The sequence below is a fragment of the Peromyscus leucopus genome, chromosome 6, assembly GCF_004664715.2.
Source record: "Peromyscus leucopus breed LL Stock chromosome 6, UCI_PerLeu_2.1, whole genome shotgun sequence".
NCBI lineage: Eukaryota > Metazoa > Chordata > Mammalia > Rodentia > Cricetidae > Peromyscus > Peromyscus leucopus.
In genome coordinates this window covers 21,949,882-21,973,234 of record NC_051068.1, presented here as the reverse complement: position 1 = coordinate 21,973,234, position 23,353 = coordinate 21,949,882, and the positions used below count along the sequence as shown (strand labels likewise).

General features: G+C 44.6%; 1 protein-coding gene and 1 long non-coding RNA gene across 3 annotated transcripts in view; one reads left to right on the top strand and one right to left on the bottom strand.

The window, feature by feature from the left end:
• Positions 1-6,249, bottom strand: part of LOC119088157 — a 26,971-nt gene extending 20,722 nt beyond the window's left edge. For both annotated transcript variants that reach the window (XR_005091749.1, XR_005091750.1), the window contains exon 1: positions 5,979-6,249. This is a non-coding gene — a long non-coding RNA (uncharacterized LOC119088157). The remainder of the gene's footprint in view (positions 1-5,978) is intronic.
• Pgrmc2 (progesterone receptor membrane component 2) lies at positions 5,157-23,353 on the top strand. Its single transcript, XM_028895040.2, has 3 exons — positions 5,157-5,614; positions 19,088-19,243; positions 20,972-23,353. The coding sequence occupies exons 1-3, from the start codon at positions 5,206-5,208 to the stop codon at positions 21,067-21,069; spliced, it is 663 nt and encodes a 220-aa protein (XP_028750873.1). The 5' UTR covers positions 5,157-5,205; the 3' UTR covers positions 21,070-23,353.

Genomic DNA, 23,353 nt, shown 5'->3' with positions numbered 1-23,353 from the left:
AAACATTATTTTAGGGAGTACATCAACAAAGAAGTGACCATTGCCTTCCCCTTTCTGTTTTATCCACTGAGATCAACTTGGGATATGGTAACTCACTTGGAGAAGTCAGCAGTCAATTAGAATAGCTCTGTTCTGCTTCTATAATCTTTCCCTTTTTGTAGGAGCTTCTAGTACCAATGAGAAAGTGTAGCTTTTTCCCAGGAGACCCTGAATGGGTCAGAATAGTATCTCAATTAAATGAGCTTGTGCCCAAAGCTCTAGTTCATAACCTGTTCTATTGCCATCTCAAATTATGCCCTAGCTTGTCCATGATGAACTTTCTAGAAGAAAATCCAAAACTTGGCTGTCAAAATTTGTCTCCAGTTTGACTTTACACCTTCTTAATATGAAGTTTTCAGGGAGGAAAAAAGGGATCAAATTGCTTTTTCTTTTAAATCACAGCACAAAGTAATCAGTGCCAACTTGTGTTAAAGTCCAACATTGAACTCTCTGACCACTGTGAATTAAAGTTCAAACATCAGGTCTTGTTGGTCTCTGGAAGTGAACTTAGATCCCAAATCAGAAGCTTCCCTTCCCCCAGGGAGCCTACTAAGTTTACAGGGGTGTTCCCCCAGCAGGAGCAGTCGTCTATCAACCTTGAGATATGAAGTAGTCAGGAAAGAAATGTTGGTCTCTGACTCCAAGAGGAAGGACAAAGGAGGATAATGGTGGGTTGCTTAAGTACCAAGCTCACTCATCTGAAAATTCACTGGCAAGCCTGGAGGACAGGATCAACCTTCCTTCTCCATGTATCAGGAATTATCTTCAACAATAAAGAAATGTTTCCCCTAGAATAGGAAAGAATTACAAAAAACAGACTCTCTTATTTAAGAAATAAGGTGTTTTTTTTAAGATTTATTTATTCATTATGTATACAGAAGAGGGTATCTTCTTAACCAGATCTCATTACAGATGGTTGTGATCCACCATGTGGGTGCTGGGAATTGAACTCAGGGCCTCTGGAAGAGCATTTGGTGCTCTTAACCTCTGAGCCATCTCTCCAGCACAAGGTTTATGTTTATAAGTAATATTTATTAGGTATCATGGTAGAAATTTGTGAGAGTTGGATGCTGCCTAACATCCAACCACTAGTATGTGTAACATGTCATGTATGTCAATGCCTTGTATTTAGAGTGTTGTATCAATGCCCTATTCAGAAAAGTAACACAACCTCATTCCTTGTGAGTTGACATAGCAATGTATTTCTCATTCATATGATGTCATGTGTTAGCTAGAAGCTCTTTTCAGCTTCATCCTAGTTATAGGGATCTGAATGATGAAATTAGCCATCATTTGCAACATCACTGGAGATTGCCAACCCCCCTCCTCAGATACCTGTTTTCTCATTTTAAAATTCAGCTAGACCTATGACTGCTTTTTACCAACAAAGATGTGTTGTTTCCAACTTTAGATTTAGAAAGACCTAGAAGTTCTTGTCCTTTTGCTTTCTAAGTTCTGAGCCAGCAGGCTATTCTTCTGGAGAAGCCATGTGAATAAGGCTCTGGAAGACAATGGGAGAGAAAACCTCAGCCACAAAGGTAGGTGAGCTTTCCAATCATTTCTGCCTGGAACTTCATGAGAAACCTCAAAGCAAAATTAAACAATGCCCCATGAGCTTTCAACCCACAAAACCATGAGAGAAAACAAAAGTTGCCTGCTCAAAATTACTAAGTGGTAGTTATAGGACAATAGAAAATGAAAATATTTTGTCACCCTGGCAAAAGGAGAGAGCATGAGCAAGGTGCACAGGTATTCTAAGCTTTTCTTTGGAAGTGACACAAATAATTTCTGGGGGTCGGGGTGAACACAGTACGTAACCAGTATTAGCATCTCCTCGGGAGAACACAGGGCTGCAGAGGAGCATCTCCATGAGATAACTGGTAATCAGGAGTACATGCAGTACTAAGGAACCAAAGTTAAAGAATATGGGCAGAGAACGTAGATGACAGTTTGTAAATAACCTCTAAACAAGGTCAGGGTAGGGAAGAAAAGGAGGGAAAAGTTGGAGGCCAGTCTTAGGTACATACATAATGAGTCTGAGTGTAGTCTGGGCCTCACAGTGAAATCTTGCCTCAAAACAATAAAAATACAGCAGTCAAGAATAAAGAGTCAAAACAGGTGAGAGAGGGAAGAGATCCAGAGACACTCAAAGAAAGAAATCAGTCACAAGCCTCAGACAAAGGGAGAGAAAGGAAAGTAATATTGGACAGGTGGAAATTCAAGAAGGGCATTCAATGAGACAGTAGTGTGAGCGGTCTTGGAGTGGGTAATGAATACAGCAAATGGGGACCCTGAGACAGACTAGAATAGGAAAAAATGATCTCTTTAAGAGAGGGCATCTCATAGCTGGGCGGTGGCGCACGCCTTTAATCCCAGCACTCAGGAGGCAGAGGCAGGCGGATCTCTGTGAGTCTGAGGCTAGCCTGGTCTACAGAGTGAGTTCCAGGAAAGGTGCAAAGCTACACAGAGAAACCCTGTCTCGAAAAAACAAACAGACAAAAAGAGAGGGTATCTCACAGGTTAGTTTATCTATGAAAAGACAAGGAGATCACTTAGGGATTTATGGAAATCTCTGAATGCAAACAGCTTTTCTGAATTGCTGAGTTCCCTGCTCCTGGCCCCTGAGATTGATGTCTGATCAAAGGATACTAACATACACAATGAGTCCCTTCATGTGGGGATGAAGTTGGGAAATCACAAGTGGGAAATCACTGCAGAATTTAAAGCAGGAATATTGACTTGGAAGAGATTATTATGACAGGGCAAAAAAGGGAAGAATTCTTTTGGACCAGTTTAGGAGGCTTACCTTAAGGGTACCCTGCTCAGAGGACCCCAACAGAGGGTGGGGTTTCTAATGTGAACTCAAGACATTTATTTTAGGAAGGGCATAAAACTTTTTGCTTCACTAGACAATATTAACTATTCAACATTCCCCATCCCATGTAGGGGCAACAGAAATCCAATGCCTTTAGTTCCTCTCTCTTCCAAATCAATTAAATGAAGCAAAACTAAATACCCCATCATCAGCTCCAAAGTTAAGCCTGGCCATTTAAGCCAGTTGTTCTCAGTCAGTATCACCTTCCTAGGCAGCAAATATGCAGTGCAGAGGAAGAGGGTTTTCATGTCATAATGCCTGGGGTAACCAACTATGCCCCGCGTCCATAGCCTTTCATAAGAACTCCCCAGAGCCATGTAAGGAAAGGCAATCTCACTGCCAGTTAATGCTTTAGAGACAGCTAGAGAGCCAACTCTGAAAAGTAAGATATGAGTGGTCCTCCTTCTATGAAGCCTCTGGGGTCCTTTCTTCTTACTGTCTTGTTTCAACTGTGCAGACACTACCACCATTTCTTTCCCCAAACTAGTTTTTTTCCCGAATCTTCTATCACTGACATCTCCATTTTCTGTTACCAAGTACCACAGCAACTGTGACTTCTAACTCTTAACCTGAGGTTTGCCTGTGACAACCTGATTTTACTCCTGTTCTCCCAGTGTAAAGTTATATAGTCACTTACTTATTTTCAATTAAAACAACAGCTCTGACTTTAAAGAAACAATGTTCTCAGGCAGGGATTGGCAATCCATGGCTAACAGGCTGTTTTTGTACCTACTTAGGGGCTGAAACTGACTGTAATGTTATTAAGTGATTTAAAAATCAAAAGGATAGGCAAGGCATGGTCATCCTCATCTACATATCAAGCTCAAAGCCAGTCTGGGATACATGAGACTCAAAACAAAGGGATGGCATTTTATGACAACAGAAATTAAAGTTCAGTGTCTCTAACTACAGTTTTAATTGCCACACTCGCTCACTTAAATATTAACTATGAGTTGAGAAGTTGGGGCAGAGACCTTATGGCCTAAATATATAATTCATTACAGAAAACTGTTTTTCTTTTTTTTTTTTTTTTTTTTTTTTTCGAGACAGGGTTTCTCTGTGTAGCTTTGTTTCTGCACTTGGTAGCCCAGGGCTAACTCACAGAGATCCGCCTGTCTCTGCCTCCCGAGTGCTGGGATTAAAGGCGTGCGCCACCACCGCCCGGCAGAAAACTGTTTTTCAATCCCCGCACTAACTACACCATTAGTCTTATGTACAGCCACAGTAGCATAATTGGTTTCCCATCCCACCCTTCTCCAAGAGCTAAATCCTCTCCAGGGAAGTTTTGGTCACCAGTATCGTTGACAGGTATATTGTCCTATCCCTTCACCCTAAGACAACTACCTAAAAACAGCAGCCAGAAAAGCTCATTCCTTCTTTTCTAGACTACCGCTCACGTTAAAGCCAGAGTCCTTTGTGCTGGGTAGCTCATCCCTAAGCTGTCACAGTCCGTCTATACCTGTCCCCACCCTCTCGTTTGCTCAAAGTTACAAGGCACCGGCCAGTCCCTGGATCCACCTTCCTTCCTCACAGGCAGGGCGGCAGAAGCCTGTCAAACTAGTTGAGAGAGCGAGGCGGGCGTGGCTGGGAGCGGGTGGAATTCAGGCTGGAAAGCCAGGCTCCAGAGGGCAAGCGACGGGCGGCCTTCCCCGCGCATTCCCACCGCGGAGGAGGAGGAGGCAGCGCGCGGGCGAGCTCGCGTCACGCTCCGGATCTGGAGCTGAGGCATCGGGCGCAGCTAGGACTGATGTCCGCAGCCCGGCTCCACACGCGCGGTCCCGCAGCTCCCTCTCCGTTCCGGCCTCCGCCGTGCGCCGTCACAGACGCGACCGCAAAAAGCTGCCGCGGGGCGCACGCGCGCTGCAGGGAGGGGTCGCCGAAGAGAGCCCAGCGCGTGGCGCTCCGGGGCCCGCGCACGCGCCCCAGCGGTGTCCCGCCCCATAAGCGCGAGTGCGCACGCGCGCGGGCCGGCTCCTCCCTTTTTTCGTCCCCGCCCCTCTCTCCCCTCAGCCCCGCCCCTCCCTTACACTCCCTAGGCTGTAGCGCTGAGAGAGTGAGAGCCGGGAAGTGTGGGGCGAGGTGGGCGGGGCATCGCCCGCGCGCGCCGCCAGCAAGGGCAGGAGCTGCGAGGGCGAAGCCAGACAACGTTACCCCGCCAACAGCCAATAAGCAGCCGGCACTGCCACGCCCCGTCCCCTCACGTGATTGGCTGCGCGCCGCCTGGTGGGCGGGGCCGGCCGCGGGCTTGGGGAGGGCAGGGGGCGGGAGGAGGAAGGCGCTGGCGGGCAGTGATGGCGGCGGGTGATGGGGACGTAAAGCTAGGCACCCTGGGGAGCAGCGGTGAGCGCGGCGGCGACGGCGGCGACGGGAGCCCTGGCGGCGCGGGAGCGACGGCGGCGGGGAGCAGTTGGGCGGCGGCGCTGCTGGCGGCGGGCGGGGAGATGCTGCTGAACGTGGCGCTGCTGGCGCTGGTGCTGCTGGGGGCCTACCGGCTGTGGGTGCGCTGGGGGCGGCGGGGTCTGGGCGCGGGGCCCGGAGCGGGCGAGGAGAGCCCGGCCGCCACGCTACCACGCATGAAGAAACGGGACTTCAGCCTGGAGCAGCTGCGCCAGTACGACGGGGCGCGCACGCCGCGCATCCTGCTCGCGGTCAATGGGAAAGTCTTCGACGTGACCAAAGGCAGCAAGTTCTACGGCCCCGGTGAGGAATGAGGGGTATCGGGGGGCCGGGGCACCCTATCTCCGCCGCGGCCACGCACCTGGACGCCCGCCCCGTGCATGCCCCCAGCTGCGGGGCTCGGGGGCTCCAGTGGCGCCCCACAAACCTGCTCTCGGCGTTCCTTCCCTTCCCACCCCGTGTCTCCTCGCAGCTTTTCCTGGGGCTGAAATTCTCAAAATTCTTACAAGTTGACTCTAGTCACATTGGCCCTCAACCTTTCTCCTGAGCTTTCCGATATCTGGGCTTTGTAAGGGCAGAAGGGATAAGGAGATGGCTAAAGTGGCGACCCAAAGTTTTCGGCCCTGTGCAAGTTACAGCTTTTTGCTCTGAATTGCCTGACACTTACCTACTCTTTGCTTCTCTGGACTAGGTTGCATGGAGCCAGGGATAGGGACACGTAGATTCAAGTCCCAACCCTCCCGGTTCTGGAGCTCGGTATAAGAACCTCCTCCGACTCATTTTCTTCCTTTTTCTAAAAAGCCAGTTTGGCTCCAAGATGCTTTCCAAGATTAACACTGTATGTGAGATGAGGACGAACCATAATGTAGATCTTAATAAGACTGGCAACGATACTGGCCCTGGGTGTCTGGGGTGGAGCTCATCCGCCTAGCAGGCGTGTCTGTCTGTCTCTGTCTCTCCCTCTCTCCTCTCTGTCTCTCTCCCCCCTCCCTCCCTCCCTCTCCCTCCTTTTTCTCTCTGCTGGTAGTAAGATAAGTGTTCAAATACCCGTTGATAATGAATTATTGTATTTTCCCTACCATGCACTTTCTCCAAGTTAAAGGTTTTACAACTTTGCTTTCAGAAAACTATGGAAGGTAGTTTCTGTAGAAGCCCTTTACGAGTGTAGAGGTAATCTGTTTCAGATTACACAAATAAACTTCAAACTCGGGGAGTCTGTTGGTAGTCCATAAAATTGAGCAACATTGTGTGCCCTGGTTATGCAGTGATTAATATTAAGCTTTAAGGGGGGGGGCGGCGGAGGGGGAGCTGTAGTGGGTATAAGAGTGAGCAAGAGACGAAAAGTGACCCATTCCTGGAAGGACTACATCCAGCTTTTAAACAAGGTTTCCTTTTAATTTTGTTAATGTACGTGATTTATTGACACTGAATATGCTTCTTATTTCAGTGCTTAGCTGGATGCTATTTCAGAAGTGTTTGCGTTTGTTGATTGGATTAGGGGTAAGAAACTGGAGTGTTTGGTGTTGGGTCTGATTATTTCTTAGCTTATGTTTCATTACATATATAATATGTAATACTTCCTCTGGATGTATAAACAAATACCACATGTCTCCTTGCTTACATCAACTTCAGTAGCTAATACTTTTTTGTTTAAGAGCATGTTGAACAAGAGACTAGGACCAAAGTATATTATTTACACAGACCAAGTCAAATAAACTTTTTAAAGTCAAGAATTTACACAGATTTTGTACCTAGTTACAGCCTTTCCCCCAGTGACATTAAAAAGTGTGTTCAGTGGTTAAAGATTGTCTAGAGTATTTGTAAAAAGAACCATTATTAGTCCTCACACATTAGGAAAGACGCGGATAGTTTGGACAGCCTCCAGTGGCAAATGTGTGGCAGAAGTTAAAAACTAAGAGTAGGAAGTATACTGTAGATTGTGTTTCTGTGGCTTGAGCACATAGACATTCTTCAGATGATAATGAAGAACCACCCTAGGTGTGGTAGTACAGGCATTTAACTCCGCACCCTGGAGGCAGAGGCAGGTGTATCTCTGAGTTCTAGGCCACTTGGGGTTGCATAGTGAGACGCTGTCTCAAGACAAAAAAGAATAGAGAACCACTTCCTTATTCTGATGCATAGTTATTTTATTACAGGTATCAATAAACAATCTAGTAGGAGTATCTGAAAAGTTTTTTGTTGTTTTGTTTTTTTTTTTTTTTTTTTTTTTTCGAAACAGGGTTTTTCCATGTAGTTTTGGTACCTGACCTGGATCTCACTCTGTAGACCAGGCTGGCCTCAAACTCACACAGATCCACCTGACTCTGCCTCCCGAGTGCTGAGATTAAAGGCGTGGGCCACCACCACCCGGCTTGAAAGTTTTTATTATTGGGAAGAACTTAAATGTAGCCAGAGCGTCTCGGGAGCTTCTAATCTGTTGATTTTGTTTATTTATTTACTTTTGGATAGACCGCGTTTGAAGTGCTTTCCAGGGGTCTTGATGTCATTTTCATTTTATTCTGGAATAAATGAGATAATTTTGTAGGGGTATAGTTCAGTACACAGTTCTCCTTATCTAAGAACCTTAGTAATTTGAAAAACTCAGCCTAGAGCCGGAAAGCTTATTTTGTACCCAAACTGCTATCAATTTCCATTTTGCAGTGATATGTTTATGATTAAAGAGTGTTCTGTGAGGGGTTTTTTCCCTCTGTAATGCTGGACACGATCTTTCAGCTGTGCGTCTTTAAAGTTCCACTAATTAAAAATAAAATTAAATGGCAATACTTCACATGTACTTCACTGCCAGCCATTTGCCAGAATGTGTTGACTTTCTTGTCAGTATTGTAGTTAGTAACAGGCAGGTACTTGGCTAGCTTGAACAGAAGTGTGATCATGTAGGAAACTGAATTTCCTGAGCATCCAATGATCAACCATTTGTCATTTCTGCAGATCTTTGGTGAAGTTGCAAAGTATCTGCCTTACAGATGAGTTTAAGTAAGCTGGCTTGGATCACATAGATAAATCTGAAAACCTTAGGTATGTTTAACTGCAAAGTTTTTGTACACTGATAAACAGCTTCTGGGATAAACTTAAAAGAATCCTGTTACTGGTTTACTTTATACCCTTTTCTCGTTGCTTTCCATACAGATTTTGAGCTTCAAACATACTTCCATTTCATGGCTTTTATGTTGGTTGTTCTTGCTGCCCATTATGGTAGCCCAAGCCACAAATGGCTAATTAAAATTAATGTATTTTAAAAGGAGTTATTTGATAACAAGTAGGCACATTCCTCAGCCACATGACTACCACACTAAACCTTGTACTTGATGGAGTGCTGTACTCCTGCTACCCTAGGAGTTACTAGCGATCAGCATTGATTCTGGAAGCCAGTGAACAGAAGTTCATGCTCCATTTCTGGAGCAGGTTTCATTTCTTTCCTTCTTTCTTTTTTTTTTTTTTTTTTAATGACTCTATAAGATATTTTTGTATTCTCCTTTTACATTTTTGAAAACTAGAACTTAGAAATTTTGCCCTAGAAGCACCTGTCTAACTAAGTAGCCACACTAAAAATCAGGCCCGTACCCGGCTGCCTTCACAGGTTGTTTCTCATTGTCACCTTATCCATCAAGTCTATGCTTACATTCAAAGTAGGTTTTGAATATATTAACGTGTACTCTTAAATGTATTACAGTAGGAGAGCTTTGTGCATTTTATTCTTTGGAATGGTGAAAAACATACTTTGGCTATTTAATATTTTTCTCTACTCGTTTGTCGATATATGCCAAAGCTATAGCCAGCTTACCTTTTAAATTCTACTGAAAAGGAAAAGGCCACATAAGTAGCCCCTTGAAGCTGCCTAATAGGAGGTTGGGGAAAGGAGCCCATGAACCTAAATCCTTCCCCCTTTTAATCTTGTCTTCAGTATGTTAATTTTTATTTAACATTTTAATTTACAAAACTGTGGTTTAGCAAGAGTTGCAACATAAGGCCAAACCTGGCCTGACCTACTGCTACATGGATATGTCCAAGTTGTCACAATCCAGCTGTCATCACAGTTTCTTGCTTTGAAGCCAACTAGGTTTGTTTGGGCTGGTTACCACATGCATCTTGTTAGCTACCAGTAAGATAAAGGGGACCAGCAACAGTTTCTGAAGTAGCTAAGCATGGTAGTGCACACTTGTAATGCCAGAACTCTTGAGGTAGAGACAGGAAGATGGCCTTTACTTAGAGGATAACCAGGCTACATAGTTGAGCTCCAGGATGGCTGTACTGTGAGTTCCTGTCTTGAAAAAAGCAAAGTCCAGAAGAGTTTTATATTGTGCCAATCATTTCTATAATATTGGTTACCTGTTCTGAATTCTGCATTATCGCATTGCTTTTAATGTTTTAGAGAACTGTATTGTGTTAAATACTACAACAAATTAACATAACAAAATTGAGAGCAGAAAATGCCAATTGAGATTAGAAGTAAGGAACAGAACTAGTCACATGTACTCAGCTGTTCAGATGCTTCTCGAGGCCCTTTGGGCAATCTGGCATAGACTATTCCTCCCCATATGCCTGTGGCATACATCACTATATAAGTCTTGGTGCCTGTATCCTTTCTCAAGATCTTTAATATGAGACTTCATCTCCATTTTTAAATACTGAGAAAGGAACACCTTAGATTTCACTACAGTAAGACTGTAAGTAAGGCAATTTCAGAAATGGAGTTAGTCTTTGGCACAGACCAGTCCATATCTGTGGACTTGACATTGCTTGAGGACAGGCAGTAAGTATACAAACATACCTCAGTATGTAATTATACTCTGATAAAAAAAAATAAGTGCTATGAATGAAATTAAGGTTATGATCAAGGGGCTTATTTGGGTATTTAGAAGTACCTTATTTCTATTGATGGTCTGTACAGAGATTGTTCTGAAATGGGTTATTAGTCTTACCATACAGTAGGGTGAGCACGTAGAAGCCATCTAATCAGACCCATCTCTTGTCATCTCCATTGATAGTTCAGGTTTGGTTTCAACCTTTGGTTACTTGTAGTTAGTTTGAGGTTTATTACTACAGCCCTTGCGACCAACTTGTACTGTTTTGTTCTTGTAAAAAAAAAAAAGTATATTATTAGGCCAGGAGGTGGTGGAGCATGCCTTTATCCCAGCACTCGGGAGGCAGAGGTGGGATTCTGTGAGTTCAAGGCTAGTCTGGTCTACAGAGTGAGTTCAGGACAACCAAGGCCACATAGAGAAACCCTGTCTTAAAAACCCTAAAATATAGAACTAGATTTTGAACTCTCATCAGCATTTTATGTTCTTGTAGCTCAGTCGGGTTACATTTTTGTGAGTACTGCTGTGCTTTTGTCTCCACCATCTTATTTAACTGTCTCTGGCCCGCCTTTGTGACTGGCAGTGCCCTGAATGCAGTTCAGTTCAGAAGAAACTCTACTCTAGGTCTTCACTTGCTGGTTCTTCTTAGAGTTTACCCCTCCCCTTCCTCTTCTCTGCCAAGGTGGCGAAGTCTGTCTTCTGGTGGTTTTGTTAAGATGGTTTAGATGTTGACTTGTCCTTTGGAACAATGGAAGATTTTAGCCAAATATCATTCCATGTCAATTGGTAAAGCCTACCCCTTGAAGGTGCCTCACTGCCACTTGACAGGGTTTTCTCTCTTTCAGTGCTTAGATGACCTGGGCCTCAAGCATCTAGGCATCTAGGGCAGATGATGGACTTCTCACCTATGCCCTGGATGTGTTTTCCTTTTAGGAAACGTGTGTATGTGTGTGCGCGCGCCACATTTATGTAGGTACCTGCAGAGCCCAGCAAAAGGAATCAAATCCCCCAGAGCTGTCCAGTGTGGGTGATGTGAGTGGAACTCGGATCTTTGTAATTTGTTTGCCTTTTTGAAAATTTACTATTTCTTAGCCAGGTGTGGTGGTACACACCTTTAATCTCGGCACCCAGAGAGGCAGGACAGGTGGATCTCTGTGAGTTTGAGGCCAACCTGGTCAATGAAGTGAGTTCCAGGACAGCTGGACTATTACACAGAGAAACCCTGTCTCAACAAAACAAAAAAGAGAGAAAAGAAAATTGACTCTATCTACGGTCCTGATCTGTTGTGTGTGTGTGTGTGTACCCTGCAGGTGGAAGGCAGAGGTGGATATCAATGTCGTCTTGAACTTCTCTCCACCTTATTTTTCCAGACAGGGTCTCACTGAATTTGGAGGAGCTCACCAGTTGAGCCAGGCTGCCAGCAAGCTCTGGAGATCTGTTTATATCCATGATCCCATGCCAGGCTGGAGTTAGAGGCACACACCTGGCTTTCTGTACGAGTGCCGGAGATCCAAACTCGGGTCCTTCCACTTGTGCAACAAGGACTCGACTGGCTAAGCTTCTCTCTGTCCCCTAACTGGAGCATGCTGGACTCTGCTAACTGACTTTAAGTCATTGCGTCCTCCATGCTCTCATCTTCCCCCTGGAAGATAGGTAGATGTGTGTTAATTTCCCAGGTGTTCTTCATGCCCGCCTTTGTCAGCTGGAGTCTGCCTTTGCTCCTCTTGTGTTGGGTTTTCTCGGGGCGCGAGTGTGTCTGCTCCCCGAGGTGCTTGTGGATATGGCTTGTCGTTTTTGTTGGACCTTCTTTCCATCATTCTCTGCATTCCTGGTTTCTTGTCCACATCCTGGAGTGTTTCATCAATTATCAGTTGTGGATGTGCTACTGTAGGGTGCTTTGAAGCAGATCCCAAAATAAGGCCTTGTGTGTAAGGTTTTTTTTAATGATGGCATTTTTAAAAGATAATACGTGCTCAAAACTGAAAACTCCAAAGGATTTACAGTGAAAAGTAAGACTCTTCCCAAGAACTCCCTCATGCCACTCTGCAGTGGAAATGGTTCAAGGTTAGTGTCGCAGAGCTGTGCTGTGCAGGTGACAGTCTGAACAGGAGTCTTATTGCCCCACACTCCCGAGAGCCTTTCATATCATTCCTATCACATGGAAGCTATCTCGTTAACCCTGCTGGCGAGCTTGTGAGTTTTACCCGTCTCTTAGTAATGATGCTGTGAGCAACAGCCTTGTACCAGTGCTCTATATGTAAATAAGCTGTGAGTCCTAGAAGCAGAATTACTAAGGCTGATGGTGTGACCATGCTTGGTGTGGGGACTTAGTTTGGAGTTGCCCTCCAGAGAACTTGACCTATATGTACTTCCTGAGGATGCTTGTTTCTCATCCTTGTCAAAAATGTGATGCTTTAAACTGCTTGCTTTTTGTTGGTCTGAGGTTGAAGCAGCATTCCAGTCACTATTTAAATTTGCATTTCTCTTTTTCTGAATGAGTGTGTGTGTGTGTGTGTGTGTGTGTGTGTGTGTGTGAGAGAGAGAGAGGGGGGGGTGTGGACAGGTGCAGGTGTGCATGCATATGGAAGTCAAGACGCCAACCTTGAATGTCATTCCTCAGTTGCTGTCTACCTTCCTTTTTTTGTCAGACAGGACCTCTCTGGCCTAGAACTCAGTAAGCAGATGAGGCTGACTGGCTAGTGGAACCCAAGGGACTAAGCTGTCCCCACCTCCTCCATGCTGGCATTGCAAACATGCCACCACAGCCACCTTTATCATTTTCAGTGTTTGATTCCAGGGATTGAACCTAGGTCTTTTTTTTAAAACATTTATTTAGAGAATGTGTGTGCATGTGCACACAAGAAGGCACAGCATGGTGCACATGTAGAGATCAGAGAGCTGGAGTCGTTTCTTCCATGTAGTGCTCTGTTATCGAATTCAGGCCGTGAGGCTTGGCGCCAAGTGACTTCCTGCTGAGCCATCTTGCCAGGTCTTCTTGCTTGCAGGACAAGCATTTTAAAGAGTAAACTGTCTCCCTAGCCCAAAATTTCACATCTTTAAAGAAAATCTGAGTCTTTTTGTTTTTTTTTTTTTTTTTGACATACATTTGTTCATATGTTCTTTGCCACATTTTTTTCAATTGTGATACTCATCATTTCAGCCTTTGCTGCAATATTTTTAGTGCCTTTCCACTTAATGTGTAGCTGAGGTTTTGTTGTTGGCTTGGTTTTGTTTTTAATTTTTAAATTTATTTTGTGGATGGGTATTTGGCTGCATGTGTGCCTGTGCACTATGTGTATGGTGGGTGCTTTGTGGGGGTCAGAAGAGAGCATCGGATCTCCTGGAACTAGATAGAGTTACAGACAGTTGTGAGCCATCATGTGGGTGCTGGGAATTGAACCCATGCCATCTGGATCAATAGCCAGTGCTCTTAACTGCTGAGCCATCTCTCCAGCCTTTGTTGTTGTTTTGGTATTTTATTATTATGTGTATGTATGATGTGTGTTCATGAATGCTGGTGCTCAGTATATGTATGGAGGTTTCTAGGTCAGTTTTCAGGAATCCATTCTCCTCCTGTCATGGGATCTTGGTATCAAAATTCAGGTCATCAGTGTGCTTGGCAAATGTTCATGTCTGCTGAGCCCCTCACCAGCCCTGCATAGCATTTTTACCTGTGCTTTTGTGTGTGTGGTACTAGGGATTGGCCTCTCTCATACTAGACAAGCACTCTCCACTTAGCATGGCCTCTATCCCTGTATAGTGTTTTAAACCACAAATTGTGGTTTTTATGTATTCAGATTTAGCTTCTGTCTTGAGTTATGTCTCATACTTAGCCTTCCTTCCCCTTCCTTTTGCCCTCATTCTACTCTGGGGTGTGCGCGCATGTTTTAATCTACATTTACCATGTAAGCCATGCATGGGCTCTTTGTCTTTCTGATATGACCATGAAGGCTCTCCAGTTCGCGCAAGCCTTCCAGTTGGTCATTTAGAAGCAAGGTGGAGTTTTCTTTCAGTCAGGTGAAGCATCAGTGTGTTACTTGGTGGGTGGCCCCTCCAGCATAAAAGTGTCTTGTCTTCTTAACAGCAACCTTCTTCTGCTTTACTGTCCTAGCTCTAAAAATCCTGGAGCTTCCCAGATCAGAATGCAAAGTATCTCTGTACATTTACACTAGCTTTATAGATACCAGTTTCAAGTCATGAAAATAACTTATGGAATATTTCTCCTTTATCATCCTACAGTCAAATTGTGTTACAGATTTTATTACTTACCACATTTTCTGTTTATTATTTTTATATCATTGTTTCATAATGAGCATATGTATATGCCCATTATATGCATATGGTTTATTAACATTTCAAAAATATGTCACAGCACTCTACACAATTGTATCAAAAATAAGCAGTTTTAGGGTTTAGAAGCTAATAGGTTGATTGACTTTTCACCTCAGACTTTTTTCTTGTTTCTTGTTTTATTTGTCTCACTATGTAGCCTAGGCAGACCTCAAACGCACAGTGTTGTATCTGGTGTAATTTATTGAATTCTTCATCCCATCTTGCCACTTGGGAGCTGCACTGAGTGTTCTGCCTCTTGCTACTCCAGGGAACGGTCAAAATTCCAAGTGTACTCACCAACATACAGTCAAAGGCTGTTAGGTTAGTCAGTTATGTGGTCGGGATCATCGGAGTAATGTCTAAGTAGTCTTGACACTCACTCACTTGCTTTTTTGGTAAATCATACCATAGAGACTTAACACTAGATGAGCTTTGCTTTTCTTGGGTAGCTCCCTTTTTGTTGTTTTGGTTTTGTGAACAGCCATGTGTAGTTAGCAAAAATGCTATTGCTGATAACATTGTTTGTTGTGGAGGGTATCTAAGAGGGGAAGGAGTGCTGGTGTGTTATGAATGAAGGAAGCCATCTTTTTGCCAGACCTCAACGCCTCCCTTGACAAGCTGCCCGATTCCAACCCTACTTCTTAGTCTCCTTGGGTTCTTCAGTGGCCTTCCAGCATGGAGCAAAGAGCATGTGAGCAAAGGCCTCTTCAGCAGGAGATGCTTCCACAGAAGCCTTTGTGAAGGGGACACTTGAACATAGTTTAAGGAGTAGAGGAATATATTACTCATCCTTTTCCTTGAATGAGTTGACAGAACCCAGTTTTATCTGGAATTTCTTTAGCAACAAAAACATTAGCAGATTCTTTCAAAATTGACCCTTCCGTAGGGAAGCTGACAGAAATTTACTTGAGAAGCCCTGGTGTGAGTATGAACACCCTCAAAGACGGAGGGTCTCTGTAGCTTGCTTATGTTGCTGTGGTGCTGAGGGGTGCGGTGTCCTGTTTGCTGTGGTTATAAGCACTGACCGTCGTTCTCACCTTTGCCTCACTCAGAGAGGCCTGTGGTTTACAGTCCAGGCAAGAGGAGTGCAAGGCCAAGACCTGGGAGAGCTCCACAGGGAGGTGGGGGCCGGCTTGGGCACCTAGTGACACTGTCTGAAAGGTAGAAAGTGAGTGGTGGAGATGGTTCTCAGTGCCACTCTGCCCTGGGTGTTCTCAGTGTAGACGCTCCAGTGTGTGGACCCGAGTGTTCTCAGTGTAGACGCTCCAGTGTGTGGACCCCGAGTGTTCTCAGTGTAGACGCTCCAGTGTGTGGACCCTAGTGTTCTCAGTGTAGATGCTCCAGTGTGTGGACCCCGAGTGTTCTCAGTGTAGACGCTCCAGTGTGTGGACCCCGAGTGTTCTCAGTGTAGACGCTCCAGTGTGTGGACCCCGAGTGTTCTCAGTGTAGACGCTCCAGTGTGCGGACCCTGGGTGTTCTCAGTGTAGACGCTCCAGTGTGTGGACCCTGGGTGTTCTCAGTGTAGACGCTCCAGTGTGTGGACCCTGGGTGTTCTCAGTGTAGACGCTCCAGTGTGTGGACCCTGGGTGTTCTCAGTGTAGATGCTCCAGTGTGTGGACCCTGAGTGTTCTCAGTGTAGACGCTCCAGTGTGTGGACCCTGAGTGTTCTCAGTGTAGATGCTCCAGTGTGTGGACCCTGAGTGTTCTCAGTGTAGATGCTCCAGTGTGTGGACCCTGGGTGTTCTCAGTGTAGATGCTCCAGTGTGTGGACCCCGAGTGTTCTCAGTGTAGACGCTCCAGTGTGCGGACCCTGGGTGTTCTCAGTGTAGACGCTCCAGTGTGCGGACCCTGGGTGTTCTCAGTGTAGATGCTCCAGTGTGTGGACCCTGGGTGTTCTCAGTGTAGATGCTCCAGTGTGTGGACCCTGGGTGTTCTCAGTGTAGACGCTCCAGTGTGTGGACCCCGAGTGTTCTCAGTGTAGATGCTCCAGTGTGTGGACCCTGGGTGTTCTCAGTGTAGACGCTCCAGTGTGTGGACCCCGAGTGTTCTCAGTGTAGATGCTCCAGTGTGCGGACCCTGGGTGTTCTCAGTGTAGACGCTCCAGTGTGTGGACCCTGGGTGTTCTCAGTGTAGACGCTCCAGTGTGTGGACCCTGGGTGTTCTCAGTGTAGATGCTCCAGTGTGTGGACCCCGAGTGTTCTCAGTGTAGACGCTCTGAGCATGTGGGTCCTCAGCTTTCTGGAGATGCAGTCAGTGTTTGGAGTGGTGGGAAAAGTGGAGCTGCCACCGTTCTGTCAGTAACTTCAGGCAAGCCACTGTGTTCTGATTTTTTTATGATCTGCCAAGTGGAGGAAGAAAAGCAAAATCTGTTCCTTTTCATGAACTCCTGAAGGACCAAAGTGTGAAGTTGCTGGGAAAATCTTTAAAATAGAAATTGTCATTTCCTCTTCAGAGTTGTCACTCTTGTGTCATTTTCTTACTCCTTCTTTGTTTCCAAGAGACAAAAAGCCCACCTTCATTCCGTCTTCTTTGTCTGCTTCCATATGTTTCTCTCTCTACAAAGCGGGTAGAATTCTGCACAAAGGATTTTTGTTGTTGTTTGGTTTTTCATGACAGGGTTTCTCTTTGTCCCTTTCCTGGGACTCACTCTGTAGCCCAGGCTGGCCTCGAACTCAGAGATCCACCTGACTTTGCCTCTTGGGTGCTGGGACTAAAGGTGTGCGCCACTACTGCCTGGCTTTCTTGCGTAACTTTTAAGTTTACATTTCCTCTAAAATAGTTAACTCCAATTTAATGAACTTTTGAATTTCACTCTGTGAGTAGAAACTATATTAAATTAATTTTTCTAAAAGCTTAATACTCCTTGAATTTCAGTTGAGATTGTAGCAAAGCTTCAAAGTCATAAATGTTGACCAGCGATGTATCTATTTTCTTATATAGAAGACACATTTGAGGGAACAAAACAGTGTTTGTATTATTGGGAGAATATTAAATCATGGGTATATCCATTCAGTGAGAAAAAAATTAGCCAATTAGTTGTAATTTGTGATAGTCACCTAATGCCTATTGGTAACATGGAGAATGCTTAATAATTAAATAAGCTGGAAGCACTACACATCTGTCACCTTCAGGCCAAACCTAAAAAAGCTGTTTTAGAACTCGTGGGAAAGCCATTCTAGCTCCACGCTGTAGACCTTTCCAAGAATGAACTTTCTACCCCAGTCATGTTCCCAGTGAAGTATAGTCAGTAATTCAGATTACTGCTCATAGTGCTGAGCTGTTCTTCTGTTTAGGTGAGGTTTAATTTCCTGTCTCAGAAAGTGCAGGTAGTTTCTGATTCTTAGGAGTTTCCCAAATGCTTTCAAATGAGAACAGGTGCAATTGTCTTTCACTTAGAAATCAAGGCATTTTTACTCTTGTTTTCTTTAAGTTAGGCAATACTTTATTCTAATAAGTCCCTTTGTTAATTAATAGTTTTCATGGGCCTGGGAGGTGGCTTAGTGGATAAAAGCATTTGTCTGACCTGAGTTTGGATCCCTGAGGCCCAAAGCAGGAGGCATTTTTGTCCTTGGACTGCACTTGTGCTGTGGCATGTCTGCTATACACAAACATGAATACACAAACACAAAATAAGTCTTTTTTAAAAGAATCATTCCTAAGCCAATAATTGGCTGCTTGTGACAGTGAAGCCTCTAACTGTGGTTTTAAAACTGTTTCCTCAGAATGAATTTTGCCCTCTGTGGAGGAGCTCATAAACTTGAAAGAAGTTGTCGTTTGTAGAATTATATATTTGAGGAATCTTATTATCGTTGAAGATTTTTTAGAAACATTTTGAACACAAAGATCTCTTTGGCCCTTTCTGCAATGTAAGATGCAAGCAGTGAAATCTTAAAAGATTTCTGTAGTAAGGGTGGAGAGATGGCTCTGACAGTTCAGTATTTGCTGGACGGACACGAGGGACTGGGTTCAGAGCTCCAGCATCAACAGGAAAAGCAAAGTCCAGTTGTGCACGCCTGAAAGCCCGTGCTGGGGAGGCGGAGAAGCGGGGGTTCCTGAACTGGCTGACCAGCCAGGAGAGCCAGATCAGTGAGCTAGCTCCAGGTGTAGTGAGCCAAGCTGTCTCAGGAAATAGGGCAGAGACTGAGCCAGACGCCTGACATTGATGCACACACGAACAACAACAGCGTTTTGTTAATGTTCGGCTTTTGTTTTGAGAATTTCATACAGGAACAAGGTGTGTTTGATCAGATCACCCCATTGCTTCCTCCAATTCCTTCCCTGTCCCACTACAACTTTTTTATCCCAAGTTAGTGTGCTTTTGAAATACCCACTGGGTCCGTGTAGTGCTGTCGGTGTGGGTGTGGGGTAGGACCACCTATTGGAGCATCCCACTGACCCCTCCTCTCCCAGCATGCAAGTTTCGGGGTGTCTGATTTGAATTTATTGTCAGTAAAAAGCTTTACTTTGGTAAAAGGGAAATTTCCAACAAATCTGATTATCTCATCCAGTATCTCCATATTTTGAAATTAAGGTTATGTACCAAATGCACATCATGGAGAGGACCCAGATGTCTAGACACACTTTAAAATGGTGTTAGGCTCTGAGCTGTCTCTTTCTCTTTCAGCGGGCCCATATGGAATCTTTGCTGGCAGGGACGCCTCCAGGGGGCTGGCGACATTCTGCCTGGATAAGGATGCACTTAGAGATGAGTATGATGACCTCTCAGATTTGAACGCAGTGCAAATGGAAAGTGTTCGAGAATGGGAAATGCAGTTTAAAGGTATCATCATTTGGAAAACTGAACATATACTATTGTACATGCCTTAAAGGAAACCTTCTATTTTCATTTCCATCATTATTGGGGTGTATTTTAATTAATAAGACAGTTACATGTGACAGTTAGGTTGAAAGTCTATATTTGAAATGCATTTAGCACCAGGTGTGGCATGTGCCCATGAGCCCAACAGTCTCAAATTGTGGTGCTTTCAGAGGTTTTCTAAGACTTGTTCATTTGGGAGTGATTTTGTTTTGTTAAATACAGGCTTATATTTCAGACAAACTGAAGGCTTAGGGTGTAGCACAGGAGTAGATTGGGCGTGACCTCCTTGTGCCCTGGGTTCTGTCCCAGCACCTTGAGAACTACCACAACTGGGATAAACGGATGAATAAGTGATATCAACACTGTAATGATAATGTATCGCAAAAGGATTGAATTGTTCTTAACTTTGAATGTTTAGTAAAGAAGGACTACTGTGCCCTCACAAGATCAGTTTTTCCCTGTGCGACATTGCCTGCACCGTTGGTCGCCTGTTGGCTCTTTGGAGCAGCTCATTGGGCTTCTTGGCACTTGTCTTGGATCTCCCACGTGCAGAGCCCGCTGCAAACCCTTTCCACAGCTCGTCAGTCCACTTAGTCTTGGTTTAAGTCACTTAGCCCAAATTTTACTTCCAGACAGAAAGCAAACGTGTTTCCCCTGCCTACAAGGTTCTAAGTTAAACACTTGACACACAAAAGCAAGCAAAGTAAAGATCTAAGGGAAGAGTTCGAGATGGGGGAGAATGATGGTGTGGTTGGTCGGGGCCTTGCTTGTCCTTTTCTCTCCAGAATATTCCTCAGATCTGTTTACCCTCTCGTTCTCCACCTCATAGGCTCTGCTGCTACTACCACCCTATCTTCATTCAGCCCAAGAAAGTCGCCTTCTGCATGGTTTATACTCCAAAAATTAGCGTGAAGTTTTAATTAATTAATCCACATTTTAAATGACTTAGAAATTTCCACTTATTTATGTACATACGTTTGTGTGTGTGGCCTAGATTGACATCAGACTCATAACAGACCAAGTACTGTGATTGCATGTATGAACTACTAGATCTGATTATTGGAGAGAAAACTCCAGCTACAAATGGCGTCCAACGGGACTCCAGCTACAGATTATTATAATACTTTAGCTGAAATGTTTGAGTTATTAAGAGTTAGAAGAGCCCAGTGATGGTGACACACACCTTTAATCCCAGCACTCAGGAGGCAGAGGCAGGCAGATCTCTGTGAGTTCGAGAACAGCCTGGTCTACTGATCTGAGTTGCAGGACAGCCAGAGCTACACAGAAAAACCCTGTCTTGAAACAACAACAACAAAGAGTTAAAAGAATGGGACTAATGGGGCACAGTGGCAGAGCTTAAAGCCTGAGGTCCAAACCCTAGCAGCCCAAAACAGAAGAACCACATTCCAAGGCTTAATAATGCTGAGCTGGGCAGCTCTGAGATGGTCCGTGCACGTTTATTTAAGAACTGCAGGTAAGACCTGCTAACACTGACCTCCCTTCAAAGAGCAGACTAAACCTCCTCAGCCTGTTGCCTTTTGTTCAGGCCTTACATGTGTGTAAATGAAGCATTGCAGGAAGGTAGCTTGTTCTGAGTGACTTAAGAGGCGAGTGCCTTCTTGCAGTACAGTGGAATTGTAAAACAAATTGAACCATTACTGACTGACTTCGTTTCGATGTATCTTTCAGAAAAATATGACTATGTAGGCAGACTCCTAAAGCCAGGGGAAGAACCGTCAGAGTACACAGATGAGGAGGACACCAAGGACCACAGTAAACAGGATTGAACTTGGTGAACAACCAAAGCCAGAGGCCTTCAGAACTGCAACTCTTACTCCTTCCAGAGAATGTCCAGTCTTTGGGTGTGGTGCACCTGCTGTGAGAAACACTTCGCCAGAGTATACAAGATGACGTGCTTCACTAGGAAGATCTGAATATGAGGCATTGTGTGTGCAGTTTGTACTGTCTGGTGGGCTTCATCATCCTGAAAAGGAGACAGGGCCTTCTTAACTGCAAGAAAGTCACCAGGTTACTTTGACCCCTCCCCTCCCTCCCTCCCTTCCTCGCTCTTTCTTCTTCCTCCTTCCTCTCTGCCTTCCTGTCCCCCACCCTTCACTCTCTCTCTTTTAAAACAAAACAAAAAGTATCAAAGACACCGGACCGGTATTTACTGCTCAGTGTGCAGATCTCTGGAACCAGCAAGGGGCCTGTTCACGGGCTGGGGTTTATTGTGTTAAGGAAGAGCCCTGGGGTTGCACATTCGTTGAAGAAGTTCAAGCTACTGAAAGGTTAAAAGTGAATTCCCCATTTTTTTTTTTTTTTTTTTCTGGGCTTTGTCAGGGAAGAGGAAGAAACTTCCTTCTAAGAAAGGTTTGGAAATGAGAGGGACTTGCAGTGGATTGAAGTCGGCGGTCCCCAGCTAAGATAATTTGAAACCAATTTTATTTCCTTCCCTTCCTTCCGCTAGGTCAAATCAATATTAATTGTGCCTTATTTCACTTCCATAAACTTGAATTATTTTTAGGAAAAGCCCCTCTGTGAATTCCGAAGTCACTACAAGCAGCATGGAGACTGAGGTTGCTGTCCTTGTGTGTAGATGTAAAGGGACACTCAGTGTTACTGCCATGTGTTAATATGCAGACATAGCATGGTGATGGCCAAATGCAGCCCCTGTGCTTTTCCCTTTTCCAAGAAAGATTGAAAAATCAACAACTCTTCCCCAACAGCTGCCTAATTTTAGGAGTCTGACCCTCACATGTCACTGGTGTGGGTGCGTGGGGCCGTGGTATGAATGTCTGTGTGGGTGAGTCTGGATGTGTGTGAGAGCACCTTGAGAGGGACTTTCTGCGATGCTGTAAATACGAGTACCGTTTTAATAAAGCATGTACAGTGAACCAAATAAGCTGGAGTTGGACTCTAAATGCAGAGCCGTGAGCCAGTGTGTCGTATGCTAATAAGACTGCATTTGATTCAGGATGAGGAAAAAACTCTGGGAAATGAAAATCCGGGCACTGGTTAGCCAAGCTGTCCATGTACCACATTCAGTATAACTGAGGCAGTTCCTCCTCGGTGGAACTCTCCCGATGTGGGATCGTTCAGGTAAGAAGTGATGTATTACAGTGTACATATTTGTACTCAGGCTTTGCTGCCCCTGGTTATGCCAGAAGCACTAGCCTTCCAAGCAGTAGCTGACCTGAAACAGTATTATGGATAGCTATTAAATCCCTCCATTGTTAGTTGAAAAAGTTCTACTTCAGAGCCTCCTTAGGTCCAATTTTGGCTTCATCCTGATGAATTCTTGGTCCGGGACAAGTTGCTCCCACATAGAAAAGCCCAAGATGGGTGACATGGAAAGACTTGTGCCAGATGGGTGTATGCATGCAGAAACCGTCAAGACGACGTGGTAAGCAGAGGGTGCAAAATGCTACGTTCCCATTCAGTCCTGGAATATTCTCTAGAAAAGTGTGGTTGTCACCAAATCCTGGCTGAAGAGCTCTTGTGATCACTGAACAGTGTCGATAAATGCTTTCTTTTTTATGTAAAATATTTTCTAAAACCAAATTGTTAAGTATAGATCCTCTGATGTAGTAAATGGTATATCTGCACTGTTGGACCTGAAGGTTGAGACCCTGCATCTGTGAGAAGCCCCAGGTGTTCATGCGGTAAAAACAATGCATTTTGTTTCTAAAGGAAGTGGTTTTGTGTTTTGGACTTGAAATAAACTATTGTATAGATAATTTCTTAACTCCAGTCAAATGTCTCATTGTCAGTAGCGTGCAGCAGTCTTGGAGGGGTCTGTCTGTAACTGGCATGTTTCCCCAAATCGCCTGCTTGTTAGGGGTTTAGAAGACATGTGTTCATTTTTCTTTTCCTTCAGTGTTAGAGTTCAAACCCGAGGCTTCACACACTGCTCAGCCATTTAGCTACATACACTTCCTACCTGCTGAGCCTAAGTTCATTGTAATGATTCCTCCAGTCATCCTTAGGATCGGGCATGTCTGAGAAACACTGCGTTCATCTTTTCAAGTTGTGTGGTCCATATTTGCCATGCAATAAAAATAGAACTTAGAA

Bases quoted from the DNA above. Each gene is read 5' to 3' on its own strand.
- Pgrmc2 (XM_028895040.2), top strand. From the start codon at position 5,206: ATGGCGGCGGGTGATGGGGACGTAAAGCTAGGCACCCTGGGGAGCAGC. The intron at 5,615-19,087 runs GTGAGGAATGAG...TTTCTCTTTCAG, and splicing joins CAGCAAGTTCTACGGCCCCG to CGGGCCCATATGGAATCTTT. The intron at 19,244-20,971 runs GTATCATCATTT...TGTATCTTTCAG, and splicing joins ATGGGAAATGCAGTTTAAAG to AAAAATATGACTATGTAGGC.